Source organism: Myotis myotis, unplaced genomic scaffold (assembly GCF_014108235.1).
Source record: "Myotis myotis isolate mMyoMyo1 unplaced genomic scaffold, mMyoMyo1.p scaffold_m19_p_13, whole genome shotgun sequence".
Classification (NCBI taxonomy): Eukaryota; Metazoa; Chordata; class Mammalia; order Chiroptera; family Vespertilionidae; genus Myotis; species Myotis myotis.
Window position 1 is genome coordinate 48,449,781 of NW_023416317.1, and position 23,673 is coordinate 48,473,453.

Genomic DNA, 23,673 nt, shown 5'->3' on the forward strand with positions numbered 1-23,673 from the left:
TCAATCCCTTTGACCCTTTAGAGCCCTTCCTTCACACGGCCAAATCTTGGTCTGTTTGGGCCCGATAAACTCTGCTGCCCTTACCCTGACAATTCCATGAGACCTTGTCCCACCATAAAAGTCTGGGGAAACCCAGCGGATGGCAGCAAGCCTTCATGTACCCTGGGACTTTTGCTAAGTGGCCTCAAATCCAGCACTGGCACCAAGTTTAAGACTGTATCAATCTAGTCAACATCGCTCACCCCTACCTCTGTGATTCACTGAGAACCTACCTCTTGCAACTCAAGTACTACCAGAGGCTCTTTCAGTGACTGAGCCTAACAGGCAGCCATTAGGCGGATCTCGGGGGTGCCTTGCTGACCTGCCCCTGGACTTAGTGCTGGTGGAAACCAGCCTTGATGTGCAGCTTGGTCCGTCTCACGTACACCCAGGCACAGCAGAGGCAGCCACAAACCGTGGATCACTTTCTAGCTCCAAACAGGTTGCCCAGGACCAGACACAGACAGCATCTGACACTGATTTGCACCAAAGTCCCTCCCAAGAGTCCCAGAACAGACACATACATTGGCAAGCCTCAGTCAACATCAGAGAAGGATCCAATTAGCTACACAAGAGGCACATCCAAAGGGAGACCTCAGCAGTTAGTTACTGAACCTTGCTGAGGCAAATTCCACTAAGTGTGGTTTACACCTCACAGCAGCTGATACATTGTGGTCAGGGTCAATCCTCAATCAGCCAACCTGAGGGTCAACCCCACACATGAACAGGCTATTAGCAATCAAGACTCAATTACAACAGGAGGACTCACATAACCCACACCAGGGACATTTCTGGAGCACCCAGCTAAGGTGATCAAGGAGATTGTGCCACTGGTCACTTAAAAAAATGAGAATAGTTTAAGAGAACTTATAGACAACATTAAGTATAATGACATCCTCACCATGGGGATATTAGAAGAATAATGAGAGCAAGAAATTGAGAACCTATTTGAAGAACTAATGACTGAAAATTTCCCTAACCTGATGAAGGAAAAAGACATACAAGTCCAGGAAGCACAGTGAGTCCTAAGTAAGATGAACACAAAGAGGCCTATACCAAACACATCATAATTAAAATTCCAAGGGTCAAAGACAAAGACAGAATCTTAAAAGCAGCAAGAAAAAGACAGCTAGCCTCCCATAAGACTGTCAGCTGATTTCTCAACAAAACATATCAGACCAGAAGGGATTGGCATGAAATATTCAGTGATGAAAAGCAAGGGCCTATAACCAAGATTACCTTACCAGCAAGGCTATCATTTAAAAATTGAAGGTGAAATAAAGATATTTCCAGGCAACAAAACACTAAAAGAGTTCATCACCACCAAACCAGTATTTCAAGAAATGCTGAAGCGTCTTCATTAAGAAGAAGAAAGAGGAAAAAAGAGAAACACAGTTATGAAGAATAGAATGCCAATAAATATGTACTTATCAATAATCACTTTAAATGTAAATGATTTAAATGCTCCAGCCAAAAGACAGAAGACAGCTGAATGGATAAGAGAACAAGACCCATTTACAGAGGGAGGCAAAGCAGGTTTACAGTTGTCCATATGGAAAATAAAACAATAAGTAATAATATAAAAATATACACTAATAAAAGAGAAACACGCAAATTGGTGTCACTCCACTATGCCCACCAGCCAATCAGAGCGACTATGCAAATTAAGCCAACAAAGATGGTGGTTAATTTGCATATGCAGGCATGGAGCGAAGACTGAAGGCTCCAGCTGGAGTGAAAAGTGAAGAGTGAAGAGTGAAGACTGAAGAGGCTTGGCTTCTCTGCTGCAGCTGCAGCGGAGAAGCCAGGCCTCACTGCGGCCGGACCAAAGGCCTGGGTCCCAGGTGCCGGAGGAAAACCAGTGCCAGCAGCCAGGGGAAGGAAGGCCTATTGTGTGAATCTTCGTGCAATAGGCTTCTAGTAAATAATAAAAATACAAGAATAAACTCTGTGTTTCACATACTCACAACTGTATAAATACCCCACTGACATAAATGAATATATCTTCCAGACAGAAAATCAACAAGGAAAGAGCAGCCTTAAATGACACACTAGATTAGATGGATTTCATTAATATCTTCAGAGCATTTCACCCCAATGCAGCAGAATATACATTCTTTTCAAGTGCACATGGAACCTTTTCTAGGATAGACCACATGTTAGGACACAAAACAAGTCTCAATAAATTTAAGAAGATTGAAATCAAATATCAAGCATCTTCTCTGACCATGATTATATGAAACTAGATATCAATCACAAGAAAAAATCTGAAAAACACACAAACACATTGAGGATAAATAACATGTTACTAAATAAAAAATGAGTTAACAATGAGATCAAGGAAGAAATAAAAAGATATCCTGAAACAAATGAAAAGGAGAACACAACAAGCCAAAATCTGAGGGACACAGGGAAAGTAGTCCTAAGAGGGAAATTCCTAGCATTGCAGGTCTACCTCAAGAAACACAATAAATCTCAAATAAACAATCTAACCTTACACCTAAAGTAACTAGAAAAAGAATAACAACATGGCCAGTGTGGCTCAGTGGTTGAGTGTCAACCTGTGACCACATGCTCAGGTTGCGGGCTTGATCACTGGTAGGTGGCATGCAGAAGGTAGCCGATAAATGCTTCTCTCTCATCATTCTGTCAATGTCTCTCTCTCTCTCTCTCTCTCTCTCTCTCTCCCTTCTTCTCTGAAATCAATAAAAATATATATTTAAAAAACAAACAAACAAAAACAAAAAACAAAGCCTAAAGTAAGTGGAAAGAAATAATAAAAATCAGAGCAAAAAAAAACAACCCAAAATAGTCTTTATAAAATACAAAAGATCACTGAACCAAGAAGAGCTGGTTCTTTGAAAAGAGAAGACTAGATTAATAAACTTTTAACCAAATTCGTCAAGAAAAAGAGAGGACCCAAATGAATAAAATCAGAAATGAAAGAGGAGAAGTAACAGCTGACACCACAGAAATAGAAAGGACTGTAAGAAAATATTACGAACAACTATATGCCAACAAATGGGACAATCTGGGAAAAATGGATAAATTCCTAGAAACAACAATCTCTCAACACTGATTCAAGGAGAAACAGAAAATCTGAATGAACTGATTACATCTAATGAAACTGAAGCTATAATCAAAATGTTCCCAACAAACAAAAGTCCTGGACCAAATGGCTTCACAGGTGAATTTTACCAAAGGTTCAGAGAAGAACTAGCACCTATCCTTCTCAAACTATTCCAAAAAAATTCAAGAAGAGGGAAGACTGCCCTGGCCTGTGGGCTCAGTTGACTGGAGCACTGTTCCGTACACCAAAAGTTGGTGGGTTTAATTCCCAGTCAGGTCACCAGATTGCAGGTTTGATCCCCTTTTATGGTGCATACAGGAGGCAACTGATTGATGTTTCTTTCTCACATCAATGCCTCTCTCTCTCCCTCCTCCTTTCTCTCTCTTTAGAATCAGTGAAAACCATATCCTGGAGAAAGGATTTATTTAAAAAAAAAAAAAGAGCCCAGCCAGCATGGTTCAGTGGTTGAGCATGAACCAAGAGGTAATGGCTCAATTCCGAGTCAGGGCACATGCCCAGGTTGCAGGCTTGATCCCCAGTAGGGGGCATGCAGGAGGCAGTCAATCAATGATTCTCTCATCACCAATTCCATCTCTCTCTCTCCCCCTCTCCCTTCCTCTCTGAAGTCAATAAAAATATTTTTAAAAAACTAAAATGTCCATACTATCCAAAGCAATGTATAGATTGAATGCAATTCCTATCAAAATACCAATGGCATATTTCATAGAATTAGAACAAACAACTGAATTTTATTATGTATATGTGCTGTGGAAAAGAGCACAACAATACAATTAAAAACTGGGTAGAAGATCTGAATAGCTATTTTTCCAAAGAAGACATAGTGATTGCCAACAGATACATGAAAAGGTGTTCAATATCACTAATCATCAGGAAAATGCAAATCAAAACCACAATAAGATACTGCCAAACACCTGTTAGAAAGGCTCTCATCAAGAGAACAAGAAATAATAAGTGTTGGCAAGGATGTGGAGAAAAGGGAACTACTGTGAACTGGTGAAATAAAAATTGGTGCAGCCACTATAGAAAACAACACAGAGGTTCTTCAAAAAATTTTAAATAGAACTACTTTATGGTCCAGCAATTCCATTTCTGGGTATTTATCTAATGAAAACAAACAAAAAACAACAACACTAACTCAAAAAGATATATACACCCCCATCTTCATTGCAGTATTATTTACAATAGCCAAAATATGGAAACAACCTTTTTGACATTTATCTCTCAGCTTCATCTGTTTCCTTATCTACAAATAAGGCTACTAATAATAAAACCTACCCTACCTAACTCACAAGGTTATTGTGAGAACCAAGATATGGAAGCACTTTCAAAATCATGAAAAGTTATAGAAAACAAACAATTAATGAAGGAGCTGGAGAAGATTCAGATCCAGTATAGCAGAGTGAGTGGTTGTATGCTCAGACTTTGGAGCCAGAGTTCATTTGTTTGAATCTAAGCTCTACTATTTCCTAGCTATGTGACGACCTTAGAAAAGTTACTTAACTTTTCTGTGCAATGGTTTCTTCATCTGTAAAATGAAAATAATAATAAAGCCAATCTCAGAATTTTGTGAGGATTGAATTAATTAATGCATTAATAGTTAGAATAGTGTTTGTCACAGAATAAGTACTCAAATGTTAGATGTTAGAACTTTATAACAATTTTGTAAATGAAGCATCGTACCCTCAAAAAGAGTTCAAATACTTACTGACAGTACAAAAAGAGCCTAGCAGGTGCTGGTATCCTCTCCCCTTTCAGAAATTTGAGTATATGCCTCCAATTTTGGAAGTAAACATTTTACATCGTTTCAATTTTCAACTAAAACTACAAGGCTTCCAAAATACTTTACTTATGCAAATATTTAATATGGTTGTAGAGTAATAGCTACTTTATTTCATTTTAAAATATCCTTTACCTTTTTATTTAAAAATATCTGATTTTTAAATTTTGTTAAAGTAATAAAAATTTTGTCATCAATTTTTAGATTACTTTTCTTTGCTTCAAATATTCTCCTACAGAATTTGACTTCTAATTCAAAAGCTATCTGAGTAGCTTAAAAGAGGAAAAATGTAACAATGAACTGGCCAAAAAAGACTGTGTAATATGTCAAAAGGAAATAGCACTAGTTCGAAATGAGTTATTTACTAAGAATAACTAAGAGGAAGTGATGAGGGATTAAATCTCACAAAAAAAATATAATTTAATAATGCAGTACTCTAAACAATTCAAATACTACATTAGTTTATGAGCAGGTCTGCAGTTATAGATAGAGTCAGAGTCTGAAATAAAGTTGGCACCTCACTAAGAAATCACAGCTAGGAGTTATCTTAAATTTCTAATATGCAACAGGAAATGTTGCTAGTGATTCAACAGGTGACACCCCTTCCTTTTTTTTTTCTTTTTCTGAGTTGTCAACAAAATGAAACAGAAATGCTCCAGAAGCCCTGCTACTACCTAAAAATTAAACATAAAAATTCCACTGCAATATTTAAAAAAACAGCTAAGACACTGAATCTGAGCAGATACCAAATAAGGATTATTTCTATCAACATTTATACAGTGCCTCCTGTGTAATATACATATTAACTGTATATAGCCCAATGACATCTATAATCTAGTTATCATATTTTCAAGATTCTAATTACCTTAAGTTTCAATATGAAGATTAATTTTAAATTTCAATATATTAGGATATAATTATAATTATAAACATCAATATATTAGTTCTAGTACCTAGAACTCACATTATCCACAAAAAGAAAATGAAAAATTAATTTAAATGAGTTGAATAAATATCCAAGTAAAGAGATGGCAACTATATTTTATTCTAATACAGTATTTCAGAAGTCAAATACATTATTTATAGCAAACATTCTGAAACTAGCTCAATGAATGAACGTCTATAACTCTCTAACCCCAGCATTTTTACAACATTCTCATCTGTACATGTCAGTGTTGAGAGGGGGTTTTCCACACACACCTCTCTGGCAATGTTACTCAGAGCTTCATCTTCTGCAGAAAATCGGTCTTTCACAGGTGTCCTTTTCCTTCCAGAACCAGGAGTCCCCATCTTGTCTTGATGGTCTTTTAACTCTGAAAGATAATTCAGTCTGTTTTCAGCCCTGAAATAAACAGAAATAGAATAATTTAGGATATTTCTCTTTGTGCAGTTTTAACATTCATTTATACATTCACTTTTTTTTTTAAATATATTTTATTGATTTTTTACAGAGAGGAAGGGAGAGAGATAGAGAGCCAGAAACATCGATGAGAGAGAAACATCGATCAGCCGCCTCCTGCACATCTCCCACTGGGGATGCGCCCGCAACCCAGGTACATGCCCTTGACCGGAATCGAACCTGGGACCCTTCAGTCCGCAGGCCGACGCTCTATCCACTGAGCCAAACCGGTTTCGGCATATACATTCACTTTTTAAAAAGAGAAATATTTATGTATATACATATAAATTAAAATTAATCATGAAATACTTTTTCTCATTATCAAATTATTCCAATTATATTTAGAATATTTAATTTTATACTAATTACTGAACCTCTCAAAACTTTTTTACCATACTACCCATGGCAACCTATGAGAACGTGTTATTACATTAGCCTCAGAAAACTGCAGTCAACAGTCATTTTACTTGTTTAAAATTACTACAGCTATTTCTAAAATCTATTTCCATTCTAGAGGCTAGAGGGAGGGCAGAGAGGAATTTCAGAAAAGTCCTTCAGCCTAAAGCTTTGAGAGAACACATTCAAAATATTTTAATGTAGGCCTTAAAGTTACAAAGGTAACTTGGCTTTTTAGTGTAATTTTAGAAAATTCCAATTAACCCATTACCACATAAAGGTCAAATGAAGGTTTATTTTATTGCAAGTAACAATAACCAACATTGTCCATCAACAAATATCTGAGTCCCTGCTATTGCCAGGTAGTATGGAGGTACCAAATATAGTGATAAACAAAACTGAAGTAGGCCGATGATTAAGAATATATTTATGGATCCATTATTGTTGTAAGTATTATAGGTCTATTTTTAGAAGAAAATAGAAGAGAAGAAAAATTAATCCTTCAAGATTAAATAACAAAGATGATTACAAAAAAGACCATCTAACTGCCTTTCTAACACAAGGTACATATTTGAAATTAAAGATTCTCATGGGAGTTGCATCCCAATTTGTATGAACTTCCACTTCTTGAGAAATACAGCTCATGTAGCTAAACACCCATTAACTTAAAATTTTTCTAATTTTAACACAATAAATTTGCAAAACTTCATTACACTGTGAGTCACAAAAGAATTCTCAAGTAAATTTGTCCTAACAGAATAAACTATATTAAAACTATAAGTGACTTTAATGTACTGGAATTTACTTGATTCAGGCAAAACAAAACAAAACCACTCCATCAATCTATCCACTCTTCCAAAAAAGTATTCTCCAAGGAAAATTCCAGCCATTCTCATTTTATCTGGCATCATTTCTTATTCCCCTTATGTTTGTCAATCAGAATGAAGAGTGATGATAGTTTATTACTCTGCCATAGAAAATATATCTGGATATAAGAAAAGAACTCATTTAAATGGAAACAAACAAAAGAATGAATGTCTAAAAGTAGCAGCCGATAAATCTGAGCTACTAATCAGGAGAATTTCTGAAAAACACAACTTTCTCATTAGTCTCCCATCCTCTTCATCCTCAGCATAATTTTAAAGATCGTTCATAGCTTACTTAATAGTAATGGTGCACAAATATTAATCACCTACTGAGAAAAAAAAGCAGCAGGCAATACAAAGTTCCTTTTCAGACTAGAATGACAATTTAGCTAACATACTACTGGGTATCATCCAATTATTGTCCTTCAGCCAGCTTTTCAAGGACACACTGAAAGACATTTCACAGAAGCATGAGACAAAAACGTAGGCATTTTCTAATTCTAGACACACAAAAATAATTACAGAAGAAAAAAGATGTTGCTGAAAGTATATGCAACAGTAGTTTCATTAGGAGGATAGGATTATGGATGCTTTTTTTTTTTGCTTTTTCTTGATTCTCTAAAATTTCAATAGCACTGGAGAAAGATACATGCATTTTTTAAAAATTAAAACATTCAAATCCAAGGCTCAAAGAATAAATTGGCCTCAAAGTGGATCACAACCAAATTAGGCACAATATACTATACAGCTGAGGCATACTACCTGAAGCCAATGATGATGGTACACTTTTGAATACACTTTTTTCTTCTCTTTCCCCAGAATCCATTTTGCTTCTTTCTTAACTAGTACTGCCATAGACTTTAGACCTGCCAGGATATGCCCAGCACACAGATTTACATAAAGAATTACCTTGGCCCTGGCCGGGTGGCTCAGTTGTTTAGAGCATTGTCCTGACATGCCAAGGTTTCAGGTTCGATCACAGGTCAGGGAACATACAAGAATCAACCAATGAATACATAAATAAGTGGAACAAATCTCTCTCTCTCTCTCTCTCTCTCTCTCTCTCTCTCTCTCTCTAACTCTAAAAGAATCAATAAAAAATTTTAAATTATCTTTTCTTACAAATGCCTCAAAACAAAACTGTTTCAACAAGCTTCAGGCTAACCAGTTTGGAGAGTAAGATGACAAAAGGAAGGGACAGCGGAAGAGAATAAACAGGAAATGGGAATAAGTTCTTGCCTGTATTCCTTGTCCTACCTACAGAGGGTATCTAGGTTTTTATGTGATTGGCCAGGTCTTATCACCTTTTTCAACTGCACAAGAGGCAGACCAACCATTACCAATTTAATAAAACAATCCAGTGCTTCGGGCCGGTGTGGCTCCATGGTTGACTTATAAACCAGGAGGTCATGGTTCGATTCCCAGGCACGGTCAGGGTTGAGGCTTGATCCCCAGGGTGGGGCATGCAGGATGCAGTGGATCAATGATTCTCTCTCATCATTGATGTCTCTGTATCTCTCCCCCCCTCCCTTCCTCTTTGAAATCAATAAAATATAAAATTAAAACAATCGAGTGCTTTTGAAGAATTATATTATTTGTACTCTGTAGGCAGGCATCCTTAAAGGTGTTCAGCTCCTATGCAATCTATCTTCTAATAACTCCAGAACATTCTATATCAGTGATAGGAGAAAACCTTAGAAGAAATATTTCTGGCATAGGCAATGGAAAACTGCTTTTCAACAAAATGATAAAAATAAGGATAAAAACTCAAATATATTATTTCTGTTTCTTATCCTAAAAGGACTTTCAGTAAGTTTCTATCCCAAAGGGCACTTTCCTGAGGAGCCATGCTACTCTCTCCCAGCTTTTCCTTAGTGGTATCGACTACACCAAGAGCTAAACCTTGGGATGTGAGGGCGATCTGGCTGCGACATCTGTCACCCCATTGATCGCCAGGGTTGATTCGGCTGATCTGGCTGGCTAGGCGGGTGTCCTCCTCCTCCCTCACAGATCCATGTGCGTCCCTCCCGAAGCTGCGTGCTCGGTCGAAGAGGACGACCTTCCCCCCGAGGAGAGGACCAGTCTTCGGTCAAGGGTATACGAGTAGCTGCGCTCCCCTGCTAGAACCTCCAAACAAGCTCTCAATGACCAAGAGCTAAACCTTTATACCAACAAAAACAAAAGGCCTGCATTTTGTCCAGTCCTTTACCCAGACAATGTCAAGCTGATTTTTTCCAGATGGTTTTGTCATTACGTATTGGGCTATCTAAGGCAGCGGTTCTCAACCTGTGGGTCGCGACCCCTTTGGCGGTCGAATGACCCTTTCACAGGGGTCGCCTAAGACCATCCTGCATATCAGATATTTACATTACGATTCATAACAGTAGCAAAATTATAGTTATGAAGTAGCAATGAAAATAATTTTATGGCTGGGTCACAACATGAGGAACTGTATTTAAAGGGCCAGAGGGTTGAGAACCACTGATCTAAGGTAAAGAAGGGAAGTACCTTCAGAATGCTGTGGAATATAAACCTTCCAAAATAGATACATCAGGAAGGCTTTCTCTTCCCCAATGATCTTCTCATATAACACATTTCTGAAAAACAGGCGTTTTGCCACATTAAGTGGCACTTCAATCATGAGATTGTTCCCTTTTGTGAGAACAGAATGTGTATGTAATGTCAGTATGTCACATTCTAAATACAGCACACTTAGTTCTGTCTGGATACTGATAGTTGCAGTTCCCTCATATCTAAGCATTTCATCATGGAAAACTCAAAACATTGGCATGGTAACAACTCTGCATCAGAGTTGTCATTACAGATAACTCTGGTCTGCACAATGAAACACTTGGTAGTTATTCATAAGCAATTCACGGTATCTGGAATGGCACCTGAACTAAAGGCAGTGTGACTGCAGTTGTTCCCACTGAACGGGATTTCAAGTGAGAGGGTGTGAGTTCATCTGATTGCACAAGCAACTGCTGCACTGTCCTTCCTACTGCCTGAGCCTTGGTTTCTTCATCTGTAGAGCATAAACAACTGTCCCACTATTTAACATGGTTAATGTGAGGCTCAAAGACATTAAGTGCAATCACTTAATAAACTTATAAAGCACCATAATTGTTTAAAGTATCTTGAATTAACTACCTCTTTTACATATTTAGTTTATAAAGCTGATAAAAGGGCAATCCTTGCCTTTCTTTACAATTTCATACTTTTAACTAACCAAAAATATCTTCAAGTTATTTCCTACACCATGCATTAGATGATATCATTAGCCATGGTAAGAAATTTTGCTAAAGCATGGAACAATCTGGAAAAAATAAAAATGCCTTAAAAAAATAAAAATGCCTATAGTATAATCATTATACTATTCAGTATATTTACATAATGAAATTTAAAAATGTTTAAGGTACTTTGTGGTCTTCAGTCTATTTTTGAAAATCTAAATGAATACACAGGTTTTGGGACTGTGACCTTATAATGGGTGTTATTAATAGCCTTATTTGAACACTTGACTTAGAAGAAAATAGAAGATAGAGGTCATTAAATGGTACACTTAAGATCTATGCATACCTTTCTATGTAATTTTAAAAATATTTATTTATTTATTTATTTATTTGAGAGAGAAAGAGAGAAACATCAATTTGTTGTTCCACTTATTTATGCATTCATTGGTTGTGCCTTGACTGGTGATCGTACCTGCAACCTTGGTGTATCGGGACTTGGTGTAAATGAACTACCTAGCCAGTCTATACAATTTTTTTTACTTCAAAAGAAAAAGACCTCAAAGCAAATATTGAACTCTAGTCAATGATGCACATACTGAAATATTTAGGGTTGAAGTATACTGATATCTGCTACTTATTTTGAAATGCATCCAAAAAAGTAGAAATAATGGATAAGAAGAATGAACATAGAGTATAGATAGGTGATAAAGTATAATAAAACATTATAGTGGAATCCAGATAGCAGGTACATGCATGTTCACAGAACTCTTTCAACGTTCCTGTGTGTTTGAAAATTTTTATGTTGGAGGGAAAACTAACTGGATGAGAAGGTAGACAACTAAGTAAACAATAGTCACAGGAACTGAGAACTGCAATAAAGAATATTTTCTTAATTTCATTCCACAATATTTTTTGGTTTTCAATAAACAAAATAGGACTAAAAACTAATGTTGGTCATCTCTGGTAAAACCATAATTTTCTACCAGATTTAACATTAACCATCACTCTTAGAGACATAATGAAATTCGAAGTAAATGAAAAACACATTGCTAATTTTAAGCAGAATAAACATTGAATTAACCTTTAAAATTAAAAATCTGACTCAAATCAAAAGGTCAAATTAGAACAAAAAAGCAACCACTAATGTCCTCAAAGTTCTGGGAAAAAAACACATCAATTTTTAAGTCTACAAGTTTTTATTATCAGGGAAAAATTATTTGAAATTTTCAGGTTTCCCTGAAGGCCTCTATGATTCCTTCCACCCCCTGTAGCTCACTCACTGGGGGGAAAAAATAATAGCAACATGAGATATTTTTATATGAGAAAGGAATCCTATATAATAAAACCCTAATATGCAAATCGACCAAATAGCGGAACGACTGGTCGCTATGACACACACTGATCACCAGGGGGCAGACGCAGGAGCTGCCTCCTGATGGTCAGTGTGCTCCCACAGGGGGAGCACTGCTCAGCCAGAAGCCGGTAAGGAGCGAGGAGTCCCAGACTGCAAGAGCTCTGGACTGCGAGAGGGATGTCCACCGAGGGGTCCTGGACTGCGAATGTTGTGCACCAGGCCTCTAGTTTTTACATGAGAAAGGAAGATGTCAACATTTTCCCTCTTTGGAGCCATGCTTGTCGGTCAGCTTTGTGTAGCTTAAACCTTCCTTAGATAGAAAGGGCAAACAAATATCCTGAATGGTAGGCAAGATACCAGAAGGCAACAAGGAGACATAATGCAATATAAGTATAATGTTCATGGGGAATGATTGCAGAGAAGAGCAGAGCTAACAAACAGCACAGCTGTGAGAGTAGCTAATCCAAGTGCCACTCCAATCCAGCGATATATACAATGAGTTCCCTTTAAGTTGCACTTACTTCTACTCATAAAAGTCCTAATACCAACACTCGGTTCCTTTTTATAAGAATAGAGAGAAAATGCCTGCCCATCATGGCTCAGTGGTTGAGCATCAACCTATGAACCAGGACGTCAGTTAGATCTCCAGTCAGAGCACATGACCAGGTTGCGGGATTGATCCCCAGTGTGGGGTGTACAAGAGGCAGCCAATCAATGATTCTCTCTCATCACTGATGTTTCTATCTCTCTCTCCCTCTCCCTTCCTCTCTGAATCAACAACAAAAAAAAATACTTTTAAACAATGGCTTAAATGGTAAATTTTGTCATGTATATTTTACCACAATTTAGGAAAAAAAACAACAACTTGGGATGGGTAACAAAGGTGAGTTTGGTAACAGAGGTTAACAGTGACTATCTCATTTCCTTGACGGTCCGCTTAGATATAGTAATATCCGTGACAGGAGAAGAAACATCTACTCCAAAACTGATCCCCCCAACCACCACCCCCCCATTTCTTTCTTTAGTCTTATAATCCTTGGGTCACTTAACTGAATTTTTTTTTAAAGCAACAAGATGTATGCTTACTAACTGTAGTGTTTGTTATTATTAATGATTTAAACCATTTAACAGGAAAATAAATATTTAAACATCCTAATCCTCTGCATACAGTATACTGTACTCTCTTTAACTTAGAAAACAGAGAGCCAAAAGATTGCTCCTAGCTGGTAAAATGTTTCCACTTAAAAAAAGTGGGGGGTGTTGAAAGAATAACAAAGCGATCAGAACAAGTAACTTAAAAATTAAACTTGTTGCCCAGCCTATGTGGCTCAGGGGTTGAGCATCCACCCATGCACTAAGAGGTCACCAATTCAATTGCAAGTCAGGGCACATGCCCAGGTTGCAGGCTCAATCCCCAGTAGGGGGTGTGCAGGAGGCAACGCTCTCACAGACATTTCTCTCCCTCCCTCTCTCTTCTTCTCTTTCCCTATCCCTTTCTCTCTCTCTAAAAATCAATAAAAACACACTTTAAAAAAATTTAATTTGTTTCCTAAAGCAGTAGGTATAATTTATAGCAAAAGTTGTTAAGCCCTGGCCTGTGTGGCTCTGTTGGTTGGAGTGTTGTCCTATACATCAAAAGGTCTCAGGTTCAATTCCTGGTCAGGGCACATACCTAGGATTTGTGGGTTTGATCCCATTTGGGGCGTGTAGGAGAAGCAACCAATTGATCTCTCTCTCTCTCTCTCTCTCTCTCTCTCTCTCTCTCCTCACCCCCTCCCTTAAAAGTCAATGAACATGTCCTTGTGTGAAGAAAAAAAAAACCAACTAGTTAAAATGTTGGTGTTCATAATGAAGGAAAACCAAGATATACAGAGTTCAAAGTGAAAACAATGGAAAAGATGAACTATGATTCTTTTAAAAAGGTTTTAATATCCCACTTCTGAAAATCAAAACATGCTCATATGCATGCTTTGTACAAGTAAAGCTTGTACTCTGAGGCTTTCCCAACCTCTTGTCCACCGTCTCACCTCTGCTCTGCTCTAACCTCACTTTTTTGGGGGGGGAAGGGAGAGGGAGTAAAAGGCTGAAACAGGGAAGGAAGATAACAGGAATAAATCAGGTAATAGGAATAGAGAAGCGTAAAAACCAAAAACACTGCAGTTTATTTTTTTCTTCTCACACTGAATACTAAAAACATCTTCATTATCAAATGCTACCAACCAAATTTCCAAGGGCAAGAAAAAACTAATTTCCTGAAGTCACAACCTAACCTAAAGTAAAGGAAAGGACAGGCTTTGCATCTGTAAATTAAGTCTATATGCCAAACTCCTCAAACAATCTTTACTGCAATACAGGTTACAATTAAAAATGATGACATGAACCTTGGTCCAAAGGGTGGAGCCCTAAGCTCTTTTACAGCTTTCTAGTCTAACAAGTGAGATCAGTTAAAGAACTTTAAACTCGAGTGCTTCATTGTCTAAGTATAGGAAACACCAAGGTTTTTATGAGAAGCACATGGTACAGGCAGCTATGCTGGGAGCTACCATCTGATAATAACCAAGAGTTTAAAGAGATAACTTCATGATATTGCACTGTTAACAGCTCTATGGGAAGAAGAGAATGAGAATTTGGGCAGAAGCTAATTTCTGTATGAACTCAAAATAATCCTGCAAAACAGCTCATCCTTTTGATCCCAATGACAAATGTGACGGTCTCTCAATTAAACTATTTCAACTAGGGGCATGGCCTCCCTATGCCAGTAATAGTAATGCTTTTCCCCTGTTGTAAAACATGTGGCTGATTCTTGGCAAACACTCTCAGAAACAGAATGTAATATCAATACTGATACAGTCCTGTGCTCTTGTGTGTGCACATTTTCCTAAAACACTTTCCTCATTAGTTTTCCTTGATCATGCTCTTTCCTTTAAAAAGGAAGACAAAACACTGGATCCTAGGGTATGCATGCTAAGCAGATTTTCACCCCAAAATGTAGCCTTAATCTTCTGAAGGCAAATGTCCTTTACAGGCTCCCTCTTCTGTGGATGCCACTTTCCCTAAACCGCAGGCCTTCCGGATTCACAGCAGGACCAGGACAGATTACAGTTATGTGGTAGGTTCTGTCAGGCAAGCTTTGACAAGGCCTCAAAATAGACCCTGGGCACCAGCCAGGGAAACTGCCACTCACAAGTTCCAACTTCATCGTAACACATTAGCCCCGTAGCACTTATTTTTCTCTAGTCTTTCTCATGTTAAAAGGGCAAAGATTCCTGAATCTCCTCTAGTCATGAGTGAGCTCCATAAGATAGAAATTAAAAATTTTAAACCTCCTTTATCCTGCTCACCACACTCTGCAAAGTAAAGACTGAATCTGTGCCTACCTCCTGCCTTGGGAAATTAACCCATCAATAGCACTCTGGTTTGCAAAAGGATTTTTAGATCTCAAACTCCACAGAGGTTTATTTTATTATGAATAGAGTGGGATGAAGAAGATAAAGGAAAAAGAGACTTGGGTTATTTATTTCCCTCATGACTAATAACATAGTAGCAGACTTCAGCAGGGCAAGAAGTTAAACGATATACAATGTTTTTAATCAATATTGGTCATAAAGTTCTAAAACAATCAACCTACTACAAAAGGTATTCATTTAACTATTACCAATTATAAATGAAGTGATTTGTCCATAATAGTACCAGTCCTTAAGCTACAATATATTTATCCTGACCAGGACAAATAAAATTAACTACCTGTTACTCTAAAATGTTTTAAATTGTCTTAAAATACAGTTGCAGTATTTTTTTAAATGGAAAGAATAATTAATACAAGTAATTAAGAGCTCCTTTCTCTTTCTGCAAGGTTAAGAAATAAGTTAACTTCTATTATAAAATAAAGCCAAACATAAGATTGAAATAAATTTTTAGATTTCACAATACTGCAATCACACTTTCAGAAATACATTCCATACACATACTCATGGACTAGTACAAAGACTTATAAATGAGTTGTTCACTATAGCAGCATTTGTATAAAACTACAAACAATCTAAATGCCTATTAATAGGAAATGGCAAAACAAATTACGAAAAATGAATAAATTATGGTTCATCTACATTAGGCAGGACATCCAGTCTTTTTAAAAAATCAGATGGGAGCCGAAACCGGTTTGGCTCAGTGGATAGAGCGTTGGCCTGCGGACTGAAAGGTCCCGGGTTCGATTCCGGTCAAGGGCATGTACCTGGGTTGCGGGCACTTCCCCAGTGGGGGATGTGCAGGAGGCAGCTGATCGATGTTTCTCTCTCATCGATGTTTCTAGCTCTCTATCTCTCTCCCTTCCTCTCTGTAAAAAATCAATAAAAAAAAAAAAAATCAGATGGGAAAGTGGTTCAGCAGAAGTAGAAGAGGATATAGGAGGGATAAATGGTGATGGAAGGAGACTTGAATTAGAGTAGTGAACACACAATACAATGTACAGATGTTGCATTATAGAATTGTACACCCAAAACTTATACAATTTTATTAGCCAATGTCACCCCAATAAATTCAATTAAAAAGTTTTAAACAATCAGATGGACTTATATACTAATATAGAAAGAGCTCTAAAGCATATCAAGGGTAAGAATGAAAGGAATAGGACATTTCTCCTAAACATATGTGATTACATATGTAATAGAAAATTTGGAGAAGGGTACACAGGAAACCATTAACAGTGGTTGCTTGGATTAGAGGGTGGGGGAGTGAGAAAAGTTTAGCATAGAAAGGAGTTTTCCTTTTCACTATATAACGTTTTCTTTTTAAATGTTTTATCAATTTTAAAATGTCCTACAAAAATCTACTGAATCCATAATGTGAGCATTCTCCTTCCATGTATGCCATTTTTTCCCTCTTCTTAACCACTTCTCTTATCTACTGCTGTCCCTACCACTAGACCAAAACAAAAGCATGCATATGCAACAAATCTCAGAGTTTCTTCAAGAAATACAATAACCTGGCCAGTGTTGCTCAGTGGTTGAGCATCAACCTATGAACCAGGAGATCACGGTTCCCAGTCAGGGCACATGCCAGCGTTGATCCCCAGTAAGGGGCGTGCAGTAGGCAGCCGATCAATGATTCTGTTTCATCACTGATGTTCCTATCTGTCTCTTCTTCTGCCTCTCTGAAATCAATACAAATCTATTTTTTTAATTTTTTTAAAAGAAATAGAATTCTGTCTCCCACCAAAATAAAGAAATAATAGAACAAATGAAAAAGTATAACATGATAAACCCAGTTTTTAGCCCATTGTTTGATTCCTTTTAACTCTGGCCCAATTCACTATAGGCCAATAAGTTTTAAAAGTGCAATGGGCAACACACACACAAAATCATTTTGCCCTGCTCAGGTAGCTCAGTTGGTTAGAGCATCATCTGGATATGCCACGGTTTCGGGTTCGATCCCCAGTCAGGGCACACACAAGAAACAACCAATGACTACATAAATGGGTGGAACAACAAATTGATGTTCCTCCCCTTTTTGTCCCCCTTCTTCTTTCTCTCTAAAGTCAATAAATTTTAAAAAAATATTTTAATTATTTCCACAGGTGTCCTATCTATCATCTTAAAGGGGAAAATGGAGGAAATGGACAGTTATTTTACTCACAGGGTAAATTTGCATAATTTCTTCCTTCTGAAGTTTAAGAGTTCTGAAATGATGGTCATAAAGTCTACTCGTTACTTGCAAACTGGACACGGTAGTATGTTTTCCTGGTTAAAGGACCATCTCTCCATTCAGAGTCTCCAGAGAGAAAGCAACTATCTAAAAGGAAAAGGTTATGAAAGGGCCTTTTGTAGGTGCAGTGATCATATGGTGCGGACTGAAGAATTTATTTCCTCCTAAGTGACCCTCATCAACATTCCCAGCACACTGCAGAGAGATTTTTTTTCTATCCATCATCAATTCTGTTCCTTTTTACACCAAGAGCAGGGTAACCAGTTCATAAAGAGCTTTGCAATAAACTGCTCCCTCCCTGTCATTTCTAGGAAAGATCTGTTGTTTTTGTTTTCAGAGATAAAGAATCTACTTTGTCAAATATATTCTCCCTATCACTTTTTCTTTCATTGCAGAGAGGCTTAAATCCTGACCTAAGGAGGCTTCACTTCAGTTTCTACCTGTCCAGACCATCAGCATGGTAACGGTGGTTTCCATGGGGGATTTTCCAAAAGGGGATCTCTGATCACGGGGAACTGAAACTCTTATGTCACTATTGGCTGGACAAAAACCAAAAGCAGCATTAGGGAACATTCTGAATTAAGAATCAATAATCTAGGAAACAAGATGCCAAAATTTAGTCAAAGAATTAAAGGAATTTGGTAAGCAAGACCAACAGGGTAAACTTACCATTACTTTATCACAGATAATTGAAGTTCTTTATAAATGAGAATCAAGGTAAAATAAGCTGAATTCCAGAAAGAAGAAAAGGAAAACAGTCTAAGAGTATCAAGAACTCTGTGATTCAAAGTTATTTTGCTAAACATTTTAAAAGCCAAAAGGATCAAGTTACATTTCAGCATAAAAAAGTTATTTCTAGTTTTAAATGAATTCATTCCAATAATAAATGACAACTTCAGTACACACTTTCTTCTACACCAGAACTTAAGTAAAGAAGTCACTAGATATAGTCTCATTCCACGTTTTTTTTTTAAATATATTTTATTGATTTTTTTACAGAGAGGAAAGGAGAGAGATAGCCAGAAACATCGATCAGCTGCTCCCTGCACATCTCCTACTGGGGATATGCCCGCAACCCAGGTACATGCCCTTGACCGGAATCGAACCTGGGACCTTTCAGTCCGCAGGCCGACGCTCTATCCACTGAGCCAAACCGGTTTCGGCTCATTCCACATTTTTAAAGATAGATTGGCAAAATGGGTGAAACCTTTCACTCAAGACTATTTCGTATACTGCAGGTTCTTTCAGTGAACTTGTCCCTGCCTTAAGGATGGTAGCTCTCCTTTTCACTGATGTTGTTTCTGGAGCCCTTCATTTATCTTCCACATTGAGCAAAATATGGGTAAAAATCACAACAATCCACCTAGGAACTAACAAACAATTCGACACCCAAACATTCTGCAAAAGTTCAATTTTTATTTCCTTACCACACTTCATGACAATAAATATCCAGCTACAAACTTAACCAAGTGTGATACAACACTTTCTATAAAATGAGTGAAGGCACCTAATAAAACAGGCAGCAACAAATGCCTAGCTTTCCTCTACTCCAATTTTAAGATCCAAATCAATGATTCACCAAGTAGTGACCTAACTTCCTATATGAATCACCCTTTCCAAAATTCTTATTCTACATCCCTAGAATACTAGATCATCATCTTCTGTATTTGCTAAACAGAACATGATGTTGGTAAAACAGGGTTAATTCTGCAAGACTGTCAAACCACAGCAAGCCTCCAATCCCGGCCAACTCACTCTTATCTGCAACACTGTGCCTCCTCCAAAAACAGATTTATCCCCAAAATAAAATGTTATCTTGAAAAAATGTTATTTTAAACATTAAGAAAACCAGCCATCCATCCCCTGCCTCTGCCTCTCCCTCTCAGATGCCATCACTGTATCCACACTCTCTTCCTTTCCTGGATTAAAAAAAGGAATGGCCACTCTGTTATCCTCACACACCTTTGAGTCAATTAACCTACTCGACAGGTGTTTTTTTTTCCCTATTTATGGCAGAAATGCTGAGTCATTAAATGGAAACTCAAAGAAAACGAGCTACAAATTAAAGTGTAGGATAAAAATATTTCCCTCGCCACATCGCAGCAGCCTGACTATTTGTATCTCCCGCAGTGAAAAAAAGTAGAGCCAACCCCTGAACTTTTCCGCTCCCCCCCCCCCCCCCCCCCCCGCTCATCCCGCTCTGCCCCCCATAATAAAGGAAACAAGGTGGGTTTCCGTAGGTCTTCCTGCTTCCCACAGGATCTTCCCAGGCAGGAGAAGCAGGCCTGGCTGGACTATATAACTTAATAATCCGGGTGTGCATAACACCCCCTATTAGTCAAGCATGAAGCCTGACGCTCCTAGCCAGCGCCAGTTATGCCTGCACTTCAGTTCGGGTCAAGGAGGAAGAAAAAAAAAAAGGCCACTAAAAAAAAAAAAAAAAAAAAAAAAAAAAAGAATGCTACGCCCTCCACCGGCCCGACACCGTTCCCTGGGTGGACCGGCTGGGACAGACCCGAGAGTGCCGCGTCCGGGAAGGAGGGGAAGGCGCCACGGGCACCCGGGGCAGAGGGACAGCAGCCCGCTCAGCAGCTCCAAGGCGAGCAACACCTTCCCCCGCGAGGACGCAGGGTGCGCGTTCGGCATCAGACGAGAAGCCGGGCACCGCGGGAGGCGGAGGGCGACCCTGACCCCGGAGCCCGCCAGGGGACGCGGCCAGCTCCAGCGGAGCCCGGCCCCCAGCAGGGGTCAGCGGCGGCGCGGACCCCGGGCTGCAGAGGCCGGGAAAGGGGGTCCCGGTCCCCGCTCTCCCCCGGACCGCGGGGAAGAGCAGCCCTTACCTGTCCCTGGACGCGGGCAGCGGCTGCGGCGGCGCCGCCCGGGAAGGGCCGGAGCGCGGCCCGCCCGCCGGGAGCCCGCCGGGGCGAAGAGCGGGGAGCAAAGGGCGAGGGGCGCGGAGGCGGCCTCGGTCCCAGGTCCCCGGCCAGGCGGGCCGGGCTGGACACGGCAGCTCCAGGTGCCGGCGGCCGGTCAGCCAGTCACGCCGGTGTCCCCGGGGCGCCGCGGCTCAGGCAGCGGGAACCAGCCCCCGGGAGGAGCCGCAGCCCGAGCGGCAGGCGGAGGCGGCGGAGGGGCGGGGCCACGGGGTCGGCGACCCGCTCACCCGGAAGTAGTTGTGGCCGCGGCTGCGGCCGCGCGCGCGATGGCTGGGCTTGATCCCGGCGGAGCCGTGTGCGCCCGGCTGCCCCGCGACGAGCGGCGCGCCGCCGGGGGGGAGGGGCGGGGGGGGGGAGCGAGGCTCCGGCCACCCCGCCCCACCTCGCGAGATGCGGGGACCCCGCCGGACGGAGGGGGCGGAGTGCGACCGCCGGTAGGCGAGGCCCGGGCGGCCTAGAGATGGTTCCTCCGGGTCTTCGACCAGGGCCAGGGATGTGAATGGATGCGCGCCTCTGTTCAAGGCTGCACCTGTCCTGGTCGCCTCTATACTGTCCACCCTCACGGGCTTGGGTAAGTGGGCCGGGGTGGCCGTTCCGACTGTAGGAAACGGGGGTGAGAGGGTGAGTGGGTGCGGTTGAAATGCTAGCAGCCCGATGTCCAAAATGAAAACGCGTGATTTTAAAAATCGTTTCCCGAGAAGACTGGTGGGGAGTGGGGAGGAGGAATGCACACAGAGTCCATTAGATACCTGCTAGACACGGACCTGTCATTCATTGCAGAAGCACCTCTGCAGACCCACAAGGTCCAAGGCACTGGAGGAAGACCAGGACCCTGCTCTCTGTGTGGTAGACCGATTTAAACAAGCAAGCAAGGTAATGGCAGATTGTGTAAGGCTCTGCAGGAAATGACACAACAGTGATGAGAGAGATTATGTACCCTTTGGCAGGATAGAATGGCTGGACGAGACCACTAGAGGGAAGTGGCAGTTGAGCAGCCTCCTGAGAAAAAGAAGGAAATACACGTAGACACAACTTTACCTACAGGGTTGGTTCTAGAACCCCCTGGATAAAAGCCCACGGATTCTATGTTAAGAACCTGTCCCCAAAGCCTTCTAGGGGCTGTTTCTGTGCTTCTGTAGTTTCAGGAGGCCTGCTCGCCCTGTAGATTTCATGGGGGTTTGGACTACATCATTGATAGGAGAGGTTCAAGGCATGAAGTAGGGAACTTTGGTCTGCAGACAGTGAGACCTCAACACATGCTTCATTGCATGATACTCTCGGCCTTGAAAGACGATTTCATTAACCTTTCACGGTTTCTCTTTCCGTGTCACTTTTTCTCAGATCTGTGAGCAAAATAACTTTTACCTGGGATCAAGAGGAGATTAATCTTGCCAAAAGAGCATACTATTTTATGCTCTGAATAAAGGATGAATGACATATTTTGCTGAATCAGTTAAAAGACAAAATTAAAAGCTGATTTGCAAGAAAGAGCACCTATTCAGGTAATAATGCATTACCTGAATAATATCAATAAACTCAATGATTTTTTTCTTTTTTTAAAAGACATATATTTTATTGATTTTTTTACAGAGAGGAGGGAAGAGGGATAGAGAGTTAGAAACATCGATGAGAGAGAAACATCGATCAGCTGCCTCCTGCACACCCCCTACTGGGGATGTGCCCGCAACCAAGGTACATGCCCTTGACTGGAATCGAACCTGGGACCCTTCAGTCCGCAGGCTGACACTCTATCCACTGAGCCAAACCAGTTACGGCGATTTTTTTCTTTTTTTAATATAATTTTAAATTACATATTTTTATTGATTTCAGAGGAAAGGAGAGGAGGAGAGATAGAAACATCAATGATGAGAGAATCATTGATCAGCTGCCTCTTGCACGCCCCCTACTGGGGACCAAGCCTGCAACCCGGACAAGTGCCCTGACTAGAATCCAACCGTGACCTCCTGGTTCATAGGATGATGCTCAACCACTGAGCCACAATGATGGGCCTCAATGTTTATTAAATATCAGTTTATATAACTGCATAATTAACCCAAAGATTGTTTGGATAATATTACGATGAAACTCTCTTGCCCTTTTTACTTTATTCTAACCACTTGTTTTGGCTCAGACCAAACTAACCGAGAAATATTTTGTTGTGTCTTCTGGGAAATCTGGGAGGGAGCTCACACTTATTGAGTACCTGTGATTTGCACAGCATTGTGAAAGCACTTAAATATCCCTTTCAGTACTGGACCAACCTTCAGATATGGGGGTTACTATACCCATTTTAGTAACAAAGACATTGAGATTCAGAGAGATTGTGCCTTGCCTAAGTTAACAAAACTAGTAGATGGAAGAACTAAAATTTGAACTCAGATCTTCTGGCCCTGATTCCCTTCACACCATGTTGCTGTACTTTAGTATTTATTTAAGAGGGCAATATAAGCAAAGTGTCCAGCCAAGCAGATTTCTATGTTGCTTTTAGAATTTTATTATGAAATATGCTTTTACATAGACTATACATGAGGCAATTTTGGTACTTCTCTGTGTTTTACTTCTCCCCTTATAGGATACTTGCTTTCTATTTGGCACCATAAAAACTATTCCAAAAAAAACAAAAAACTATTCCACTTGTTTTATGAGTTTATACTGTCATGTGTCTTTTGAACATTCCGAACAATGTTATAAAGTACTAGAGGCCCAGAGCACAAAATTCATGCACGGGGTGGGGGAGGGGGTCCCTCAGCCTGGCCTGCACCCTCTCGCAATCCGGGATCCCTCAGGGGTCCTAACCACTCTGCCTGCCTGCCTGATTACCCCAACCACTCTACCTGCCTGCCTCATCGCCGCTAACCTCTCACCTGCCTGCCTGATCTCCC

At 40.0% G+C, this 23,673-nt stretch overlaps 1 protein-coding gene and 1 long non-coding RNA gene across 53 annotated transcripts in view; one reads left to right on the forward strand and one right to left on the reverse strand.

Moving 5' to 3' along the window:
* The window catches only part of LRRFIP2 (LRR binding FLII interacting protein 2), a 99,828-nt gene extending 78,836 nt beyond the window's left edge, over window positions 1–20,992 (reverse strand). For 48 of the 50 annotated variants that reach the window (XM_036333009.1, XM_036333002.1, XM_036333013.1 and 45 more), the window contains exons 1-3: window positions 20,696–20,830; window positions 17,787–17,942; window positions 6,108–6,249 (exon numbers count right to left, since the gene is read on the reverse strand). In XM_036333009.1, coding sequence (XP_036188902.1) covers window positions 6,108–6,249; window positions 17,787–17,845 — 201 coding nt within the window. In that variant the 5' untranslated portion in view covers window positions 17,846–17,942; window positions 20,696–20,830. Of the gene's footprint in view, window positions 1–6,107; window positions 6,250–17,786; window positions 17,943–20,695 lie in introns of all 50 variants that reach the window. The other 2 variants (XM_036332976.1, XM_036332993.1) reach the window with 2 other exon arrangements.
* Window positions 20,993–21,132: 140 nt separating this feature from the next.
* Window positions 21,133–23,673, forward strand: part of LOC118668292 — a 39,641-nt gene continuing 37,100 nt past the window's right edge. For all 3 annotated transcript variants that reach the window (XR_004971616.1, XR_004971617.1, XR_004971615.1), the window contains exons 1-3: window positions 21,133–21,362; window positions 21,572–21,664; window positions 22,133–22,293. This is a non-coding gene — a long non-coding RNA (uncharacterized LOC118668292). The remainder of the gene's footprint in view (window positions 21,363–21,571; window positions 21,665–22,132; window positions 22,294–23,673) is intronic.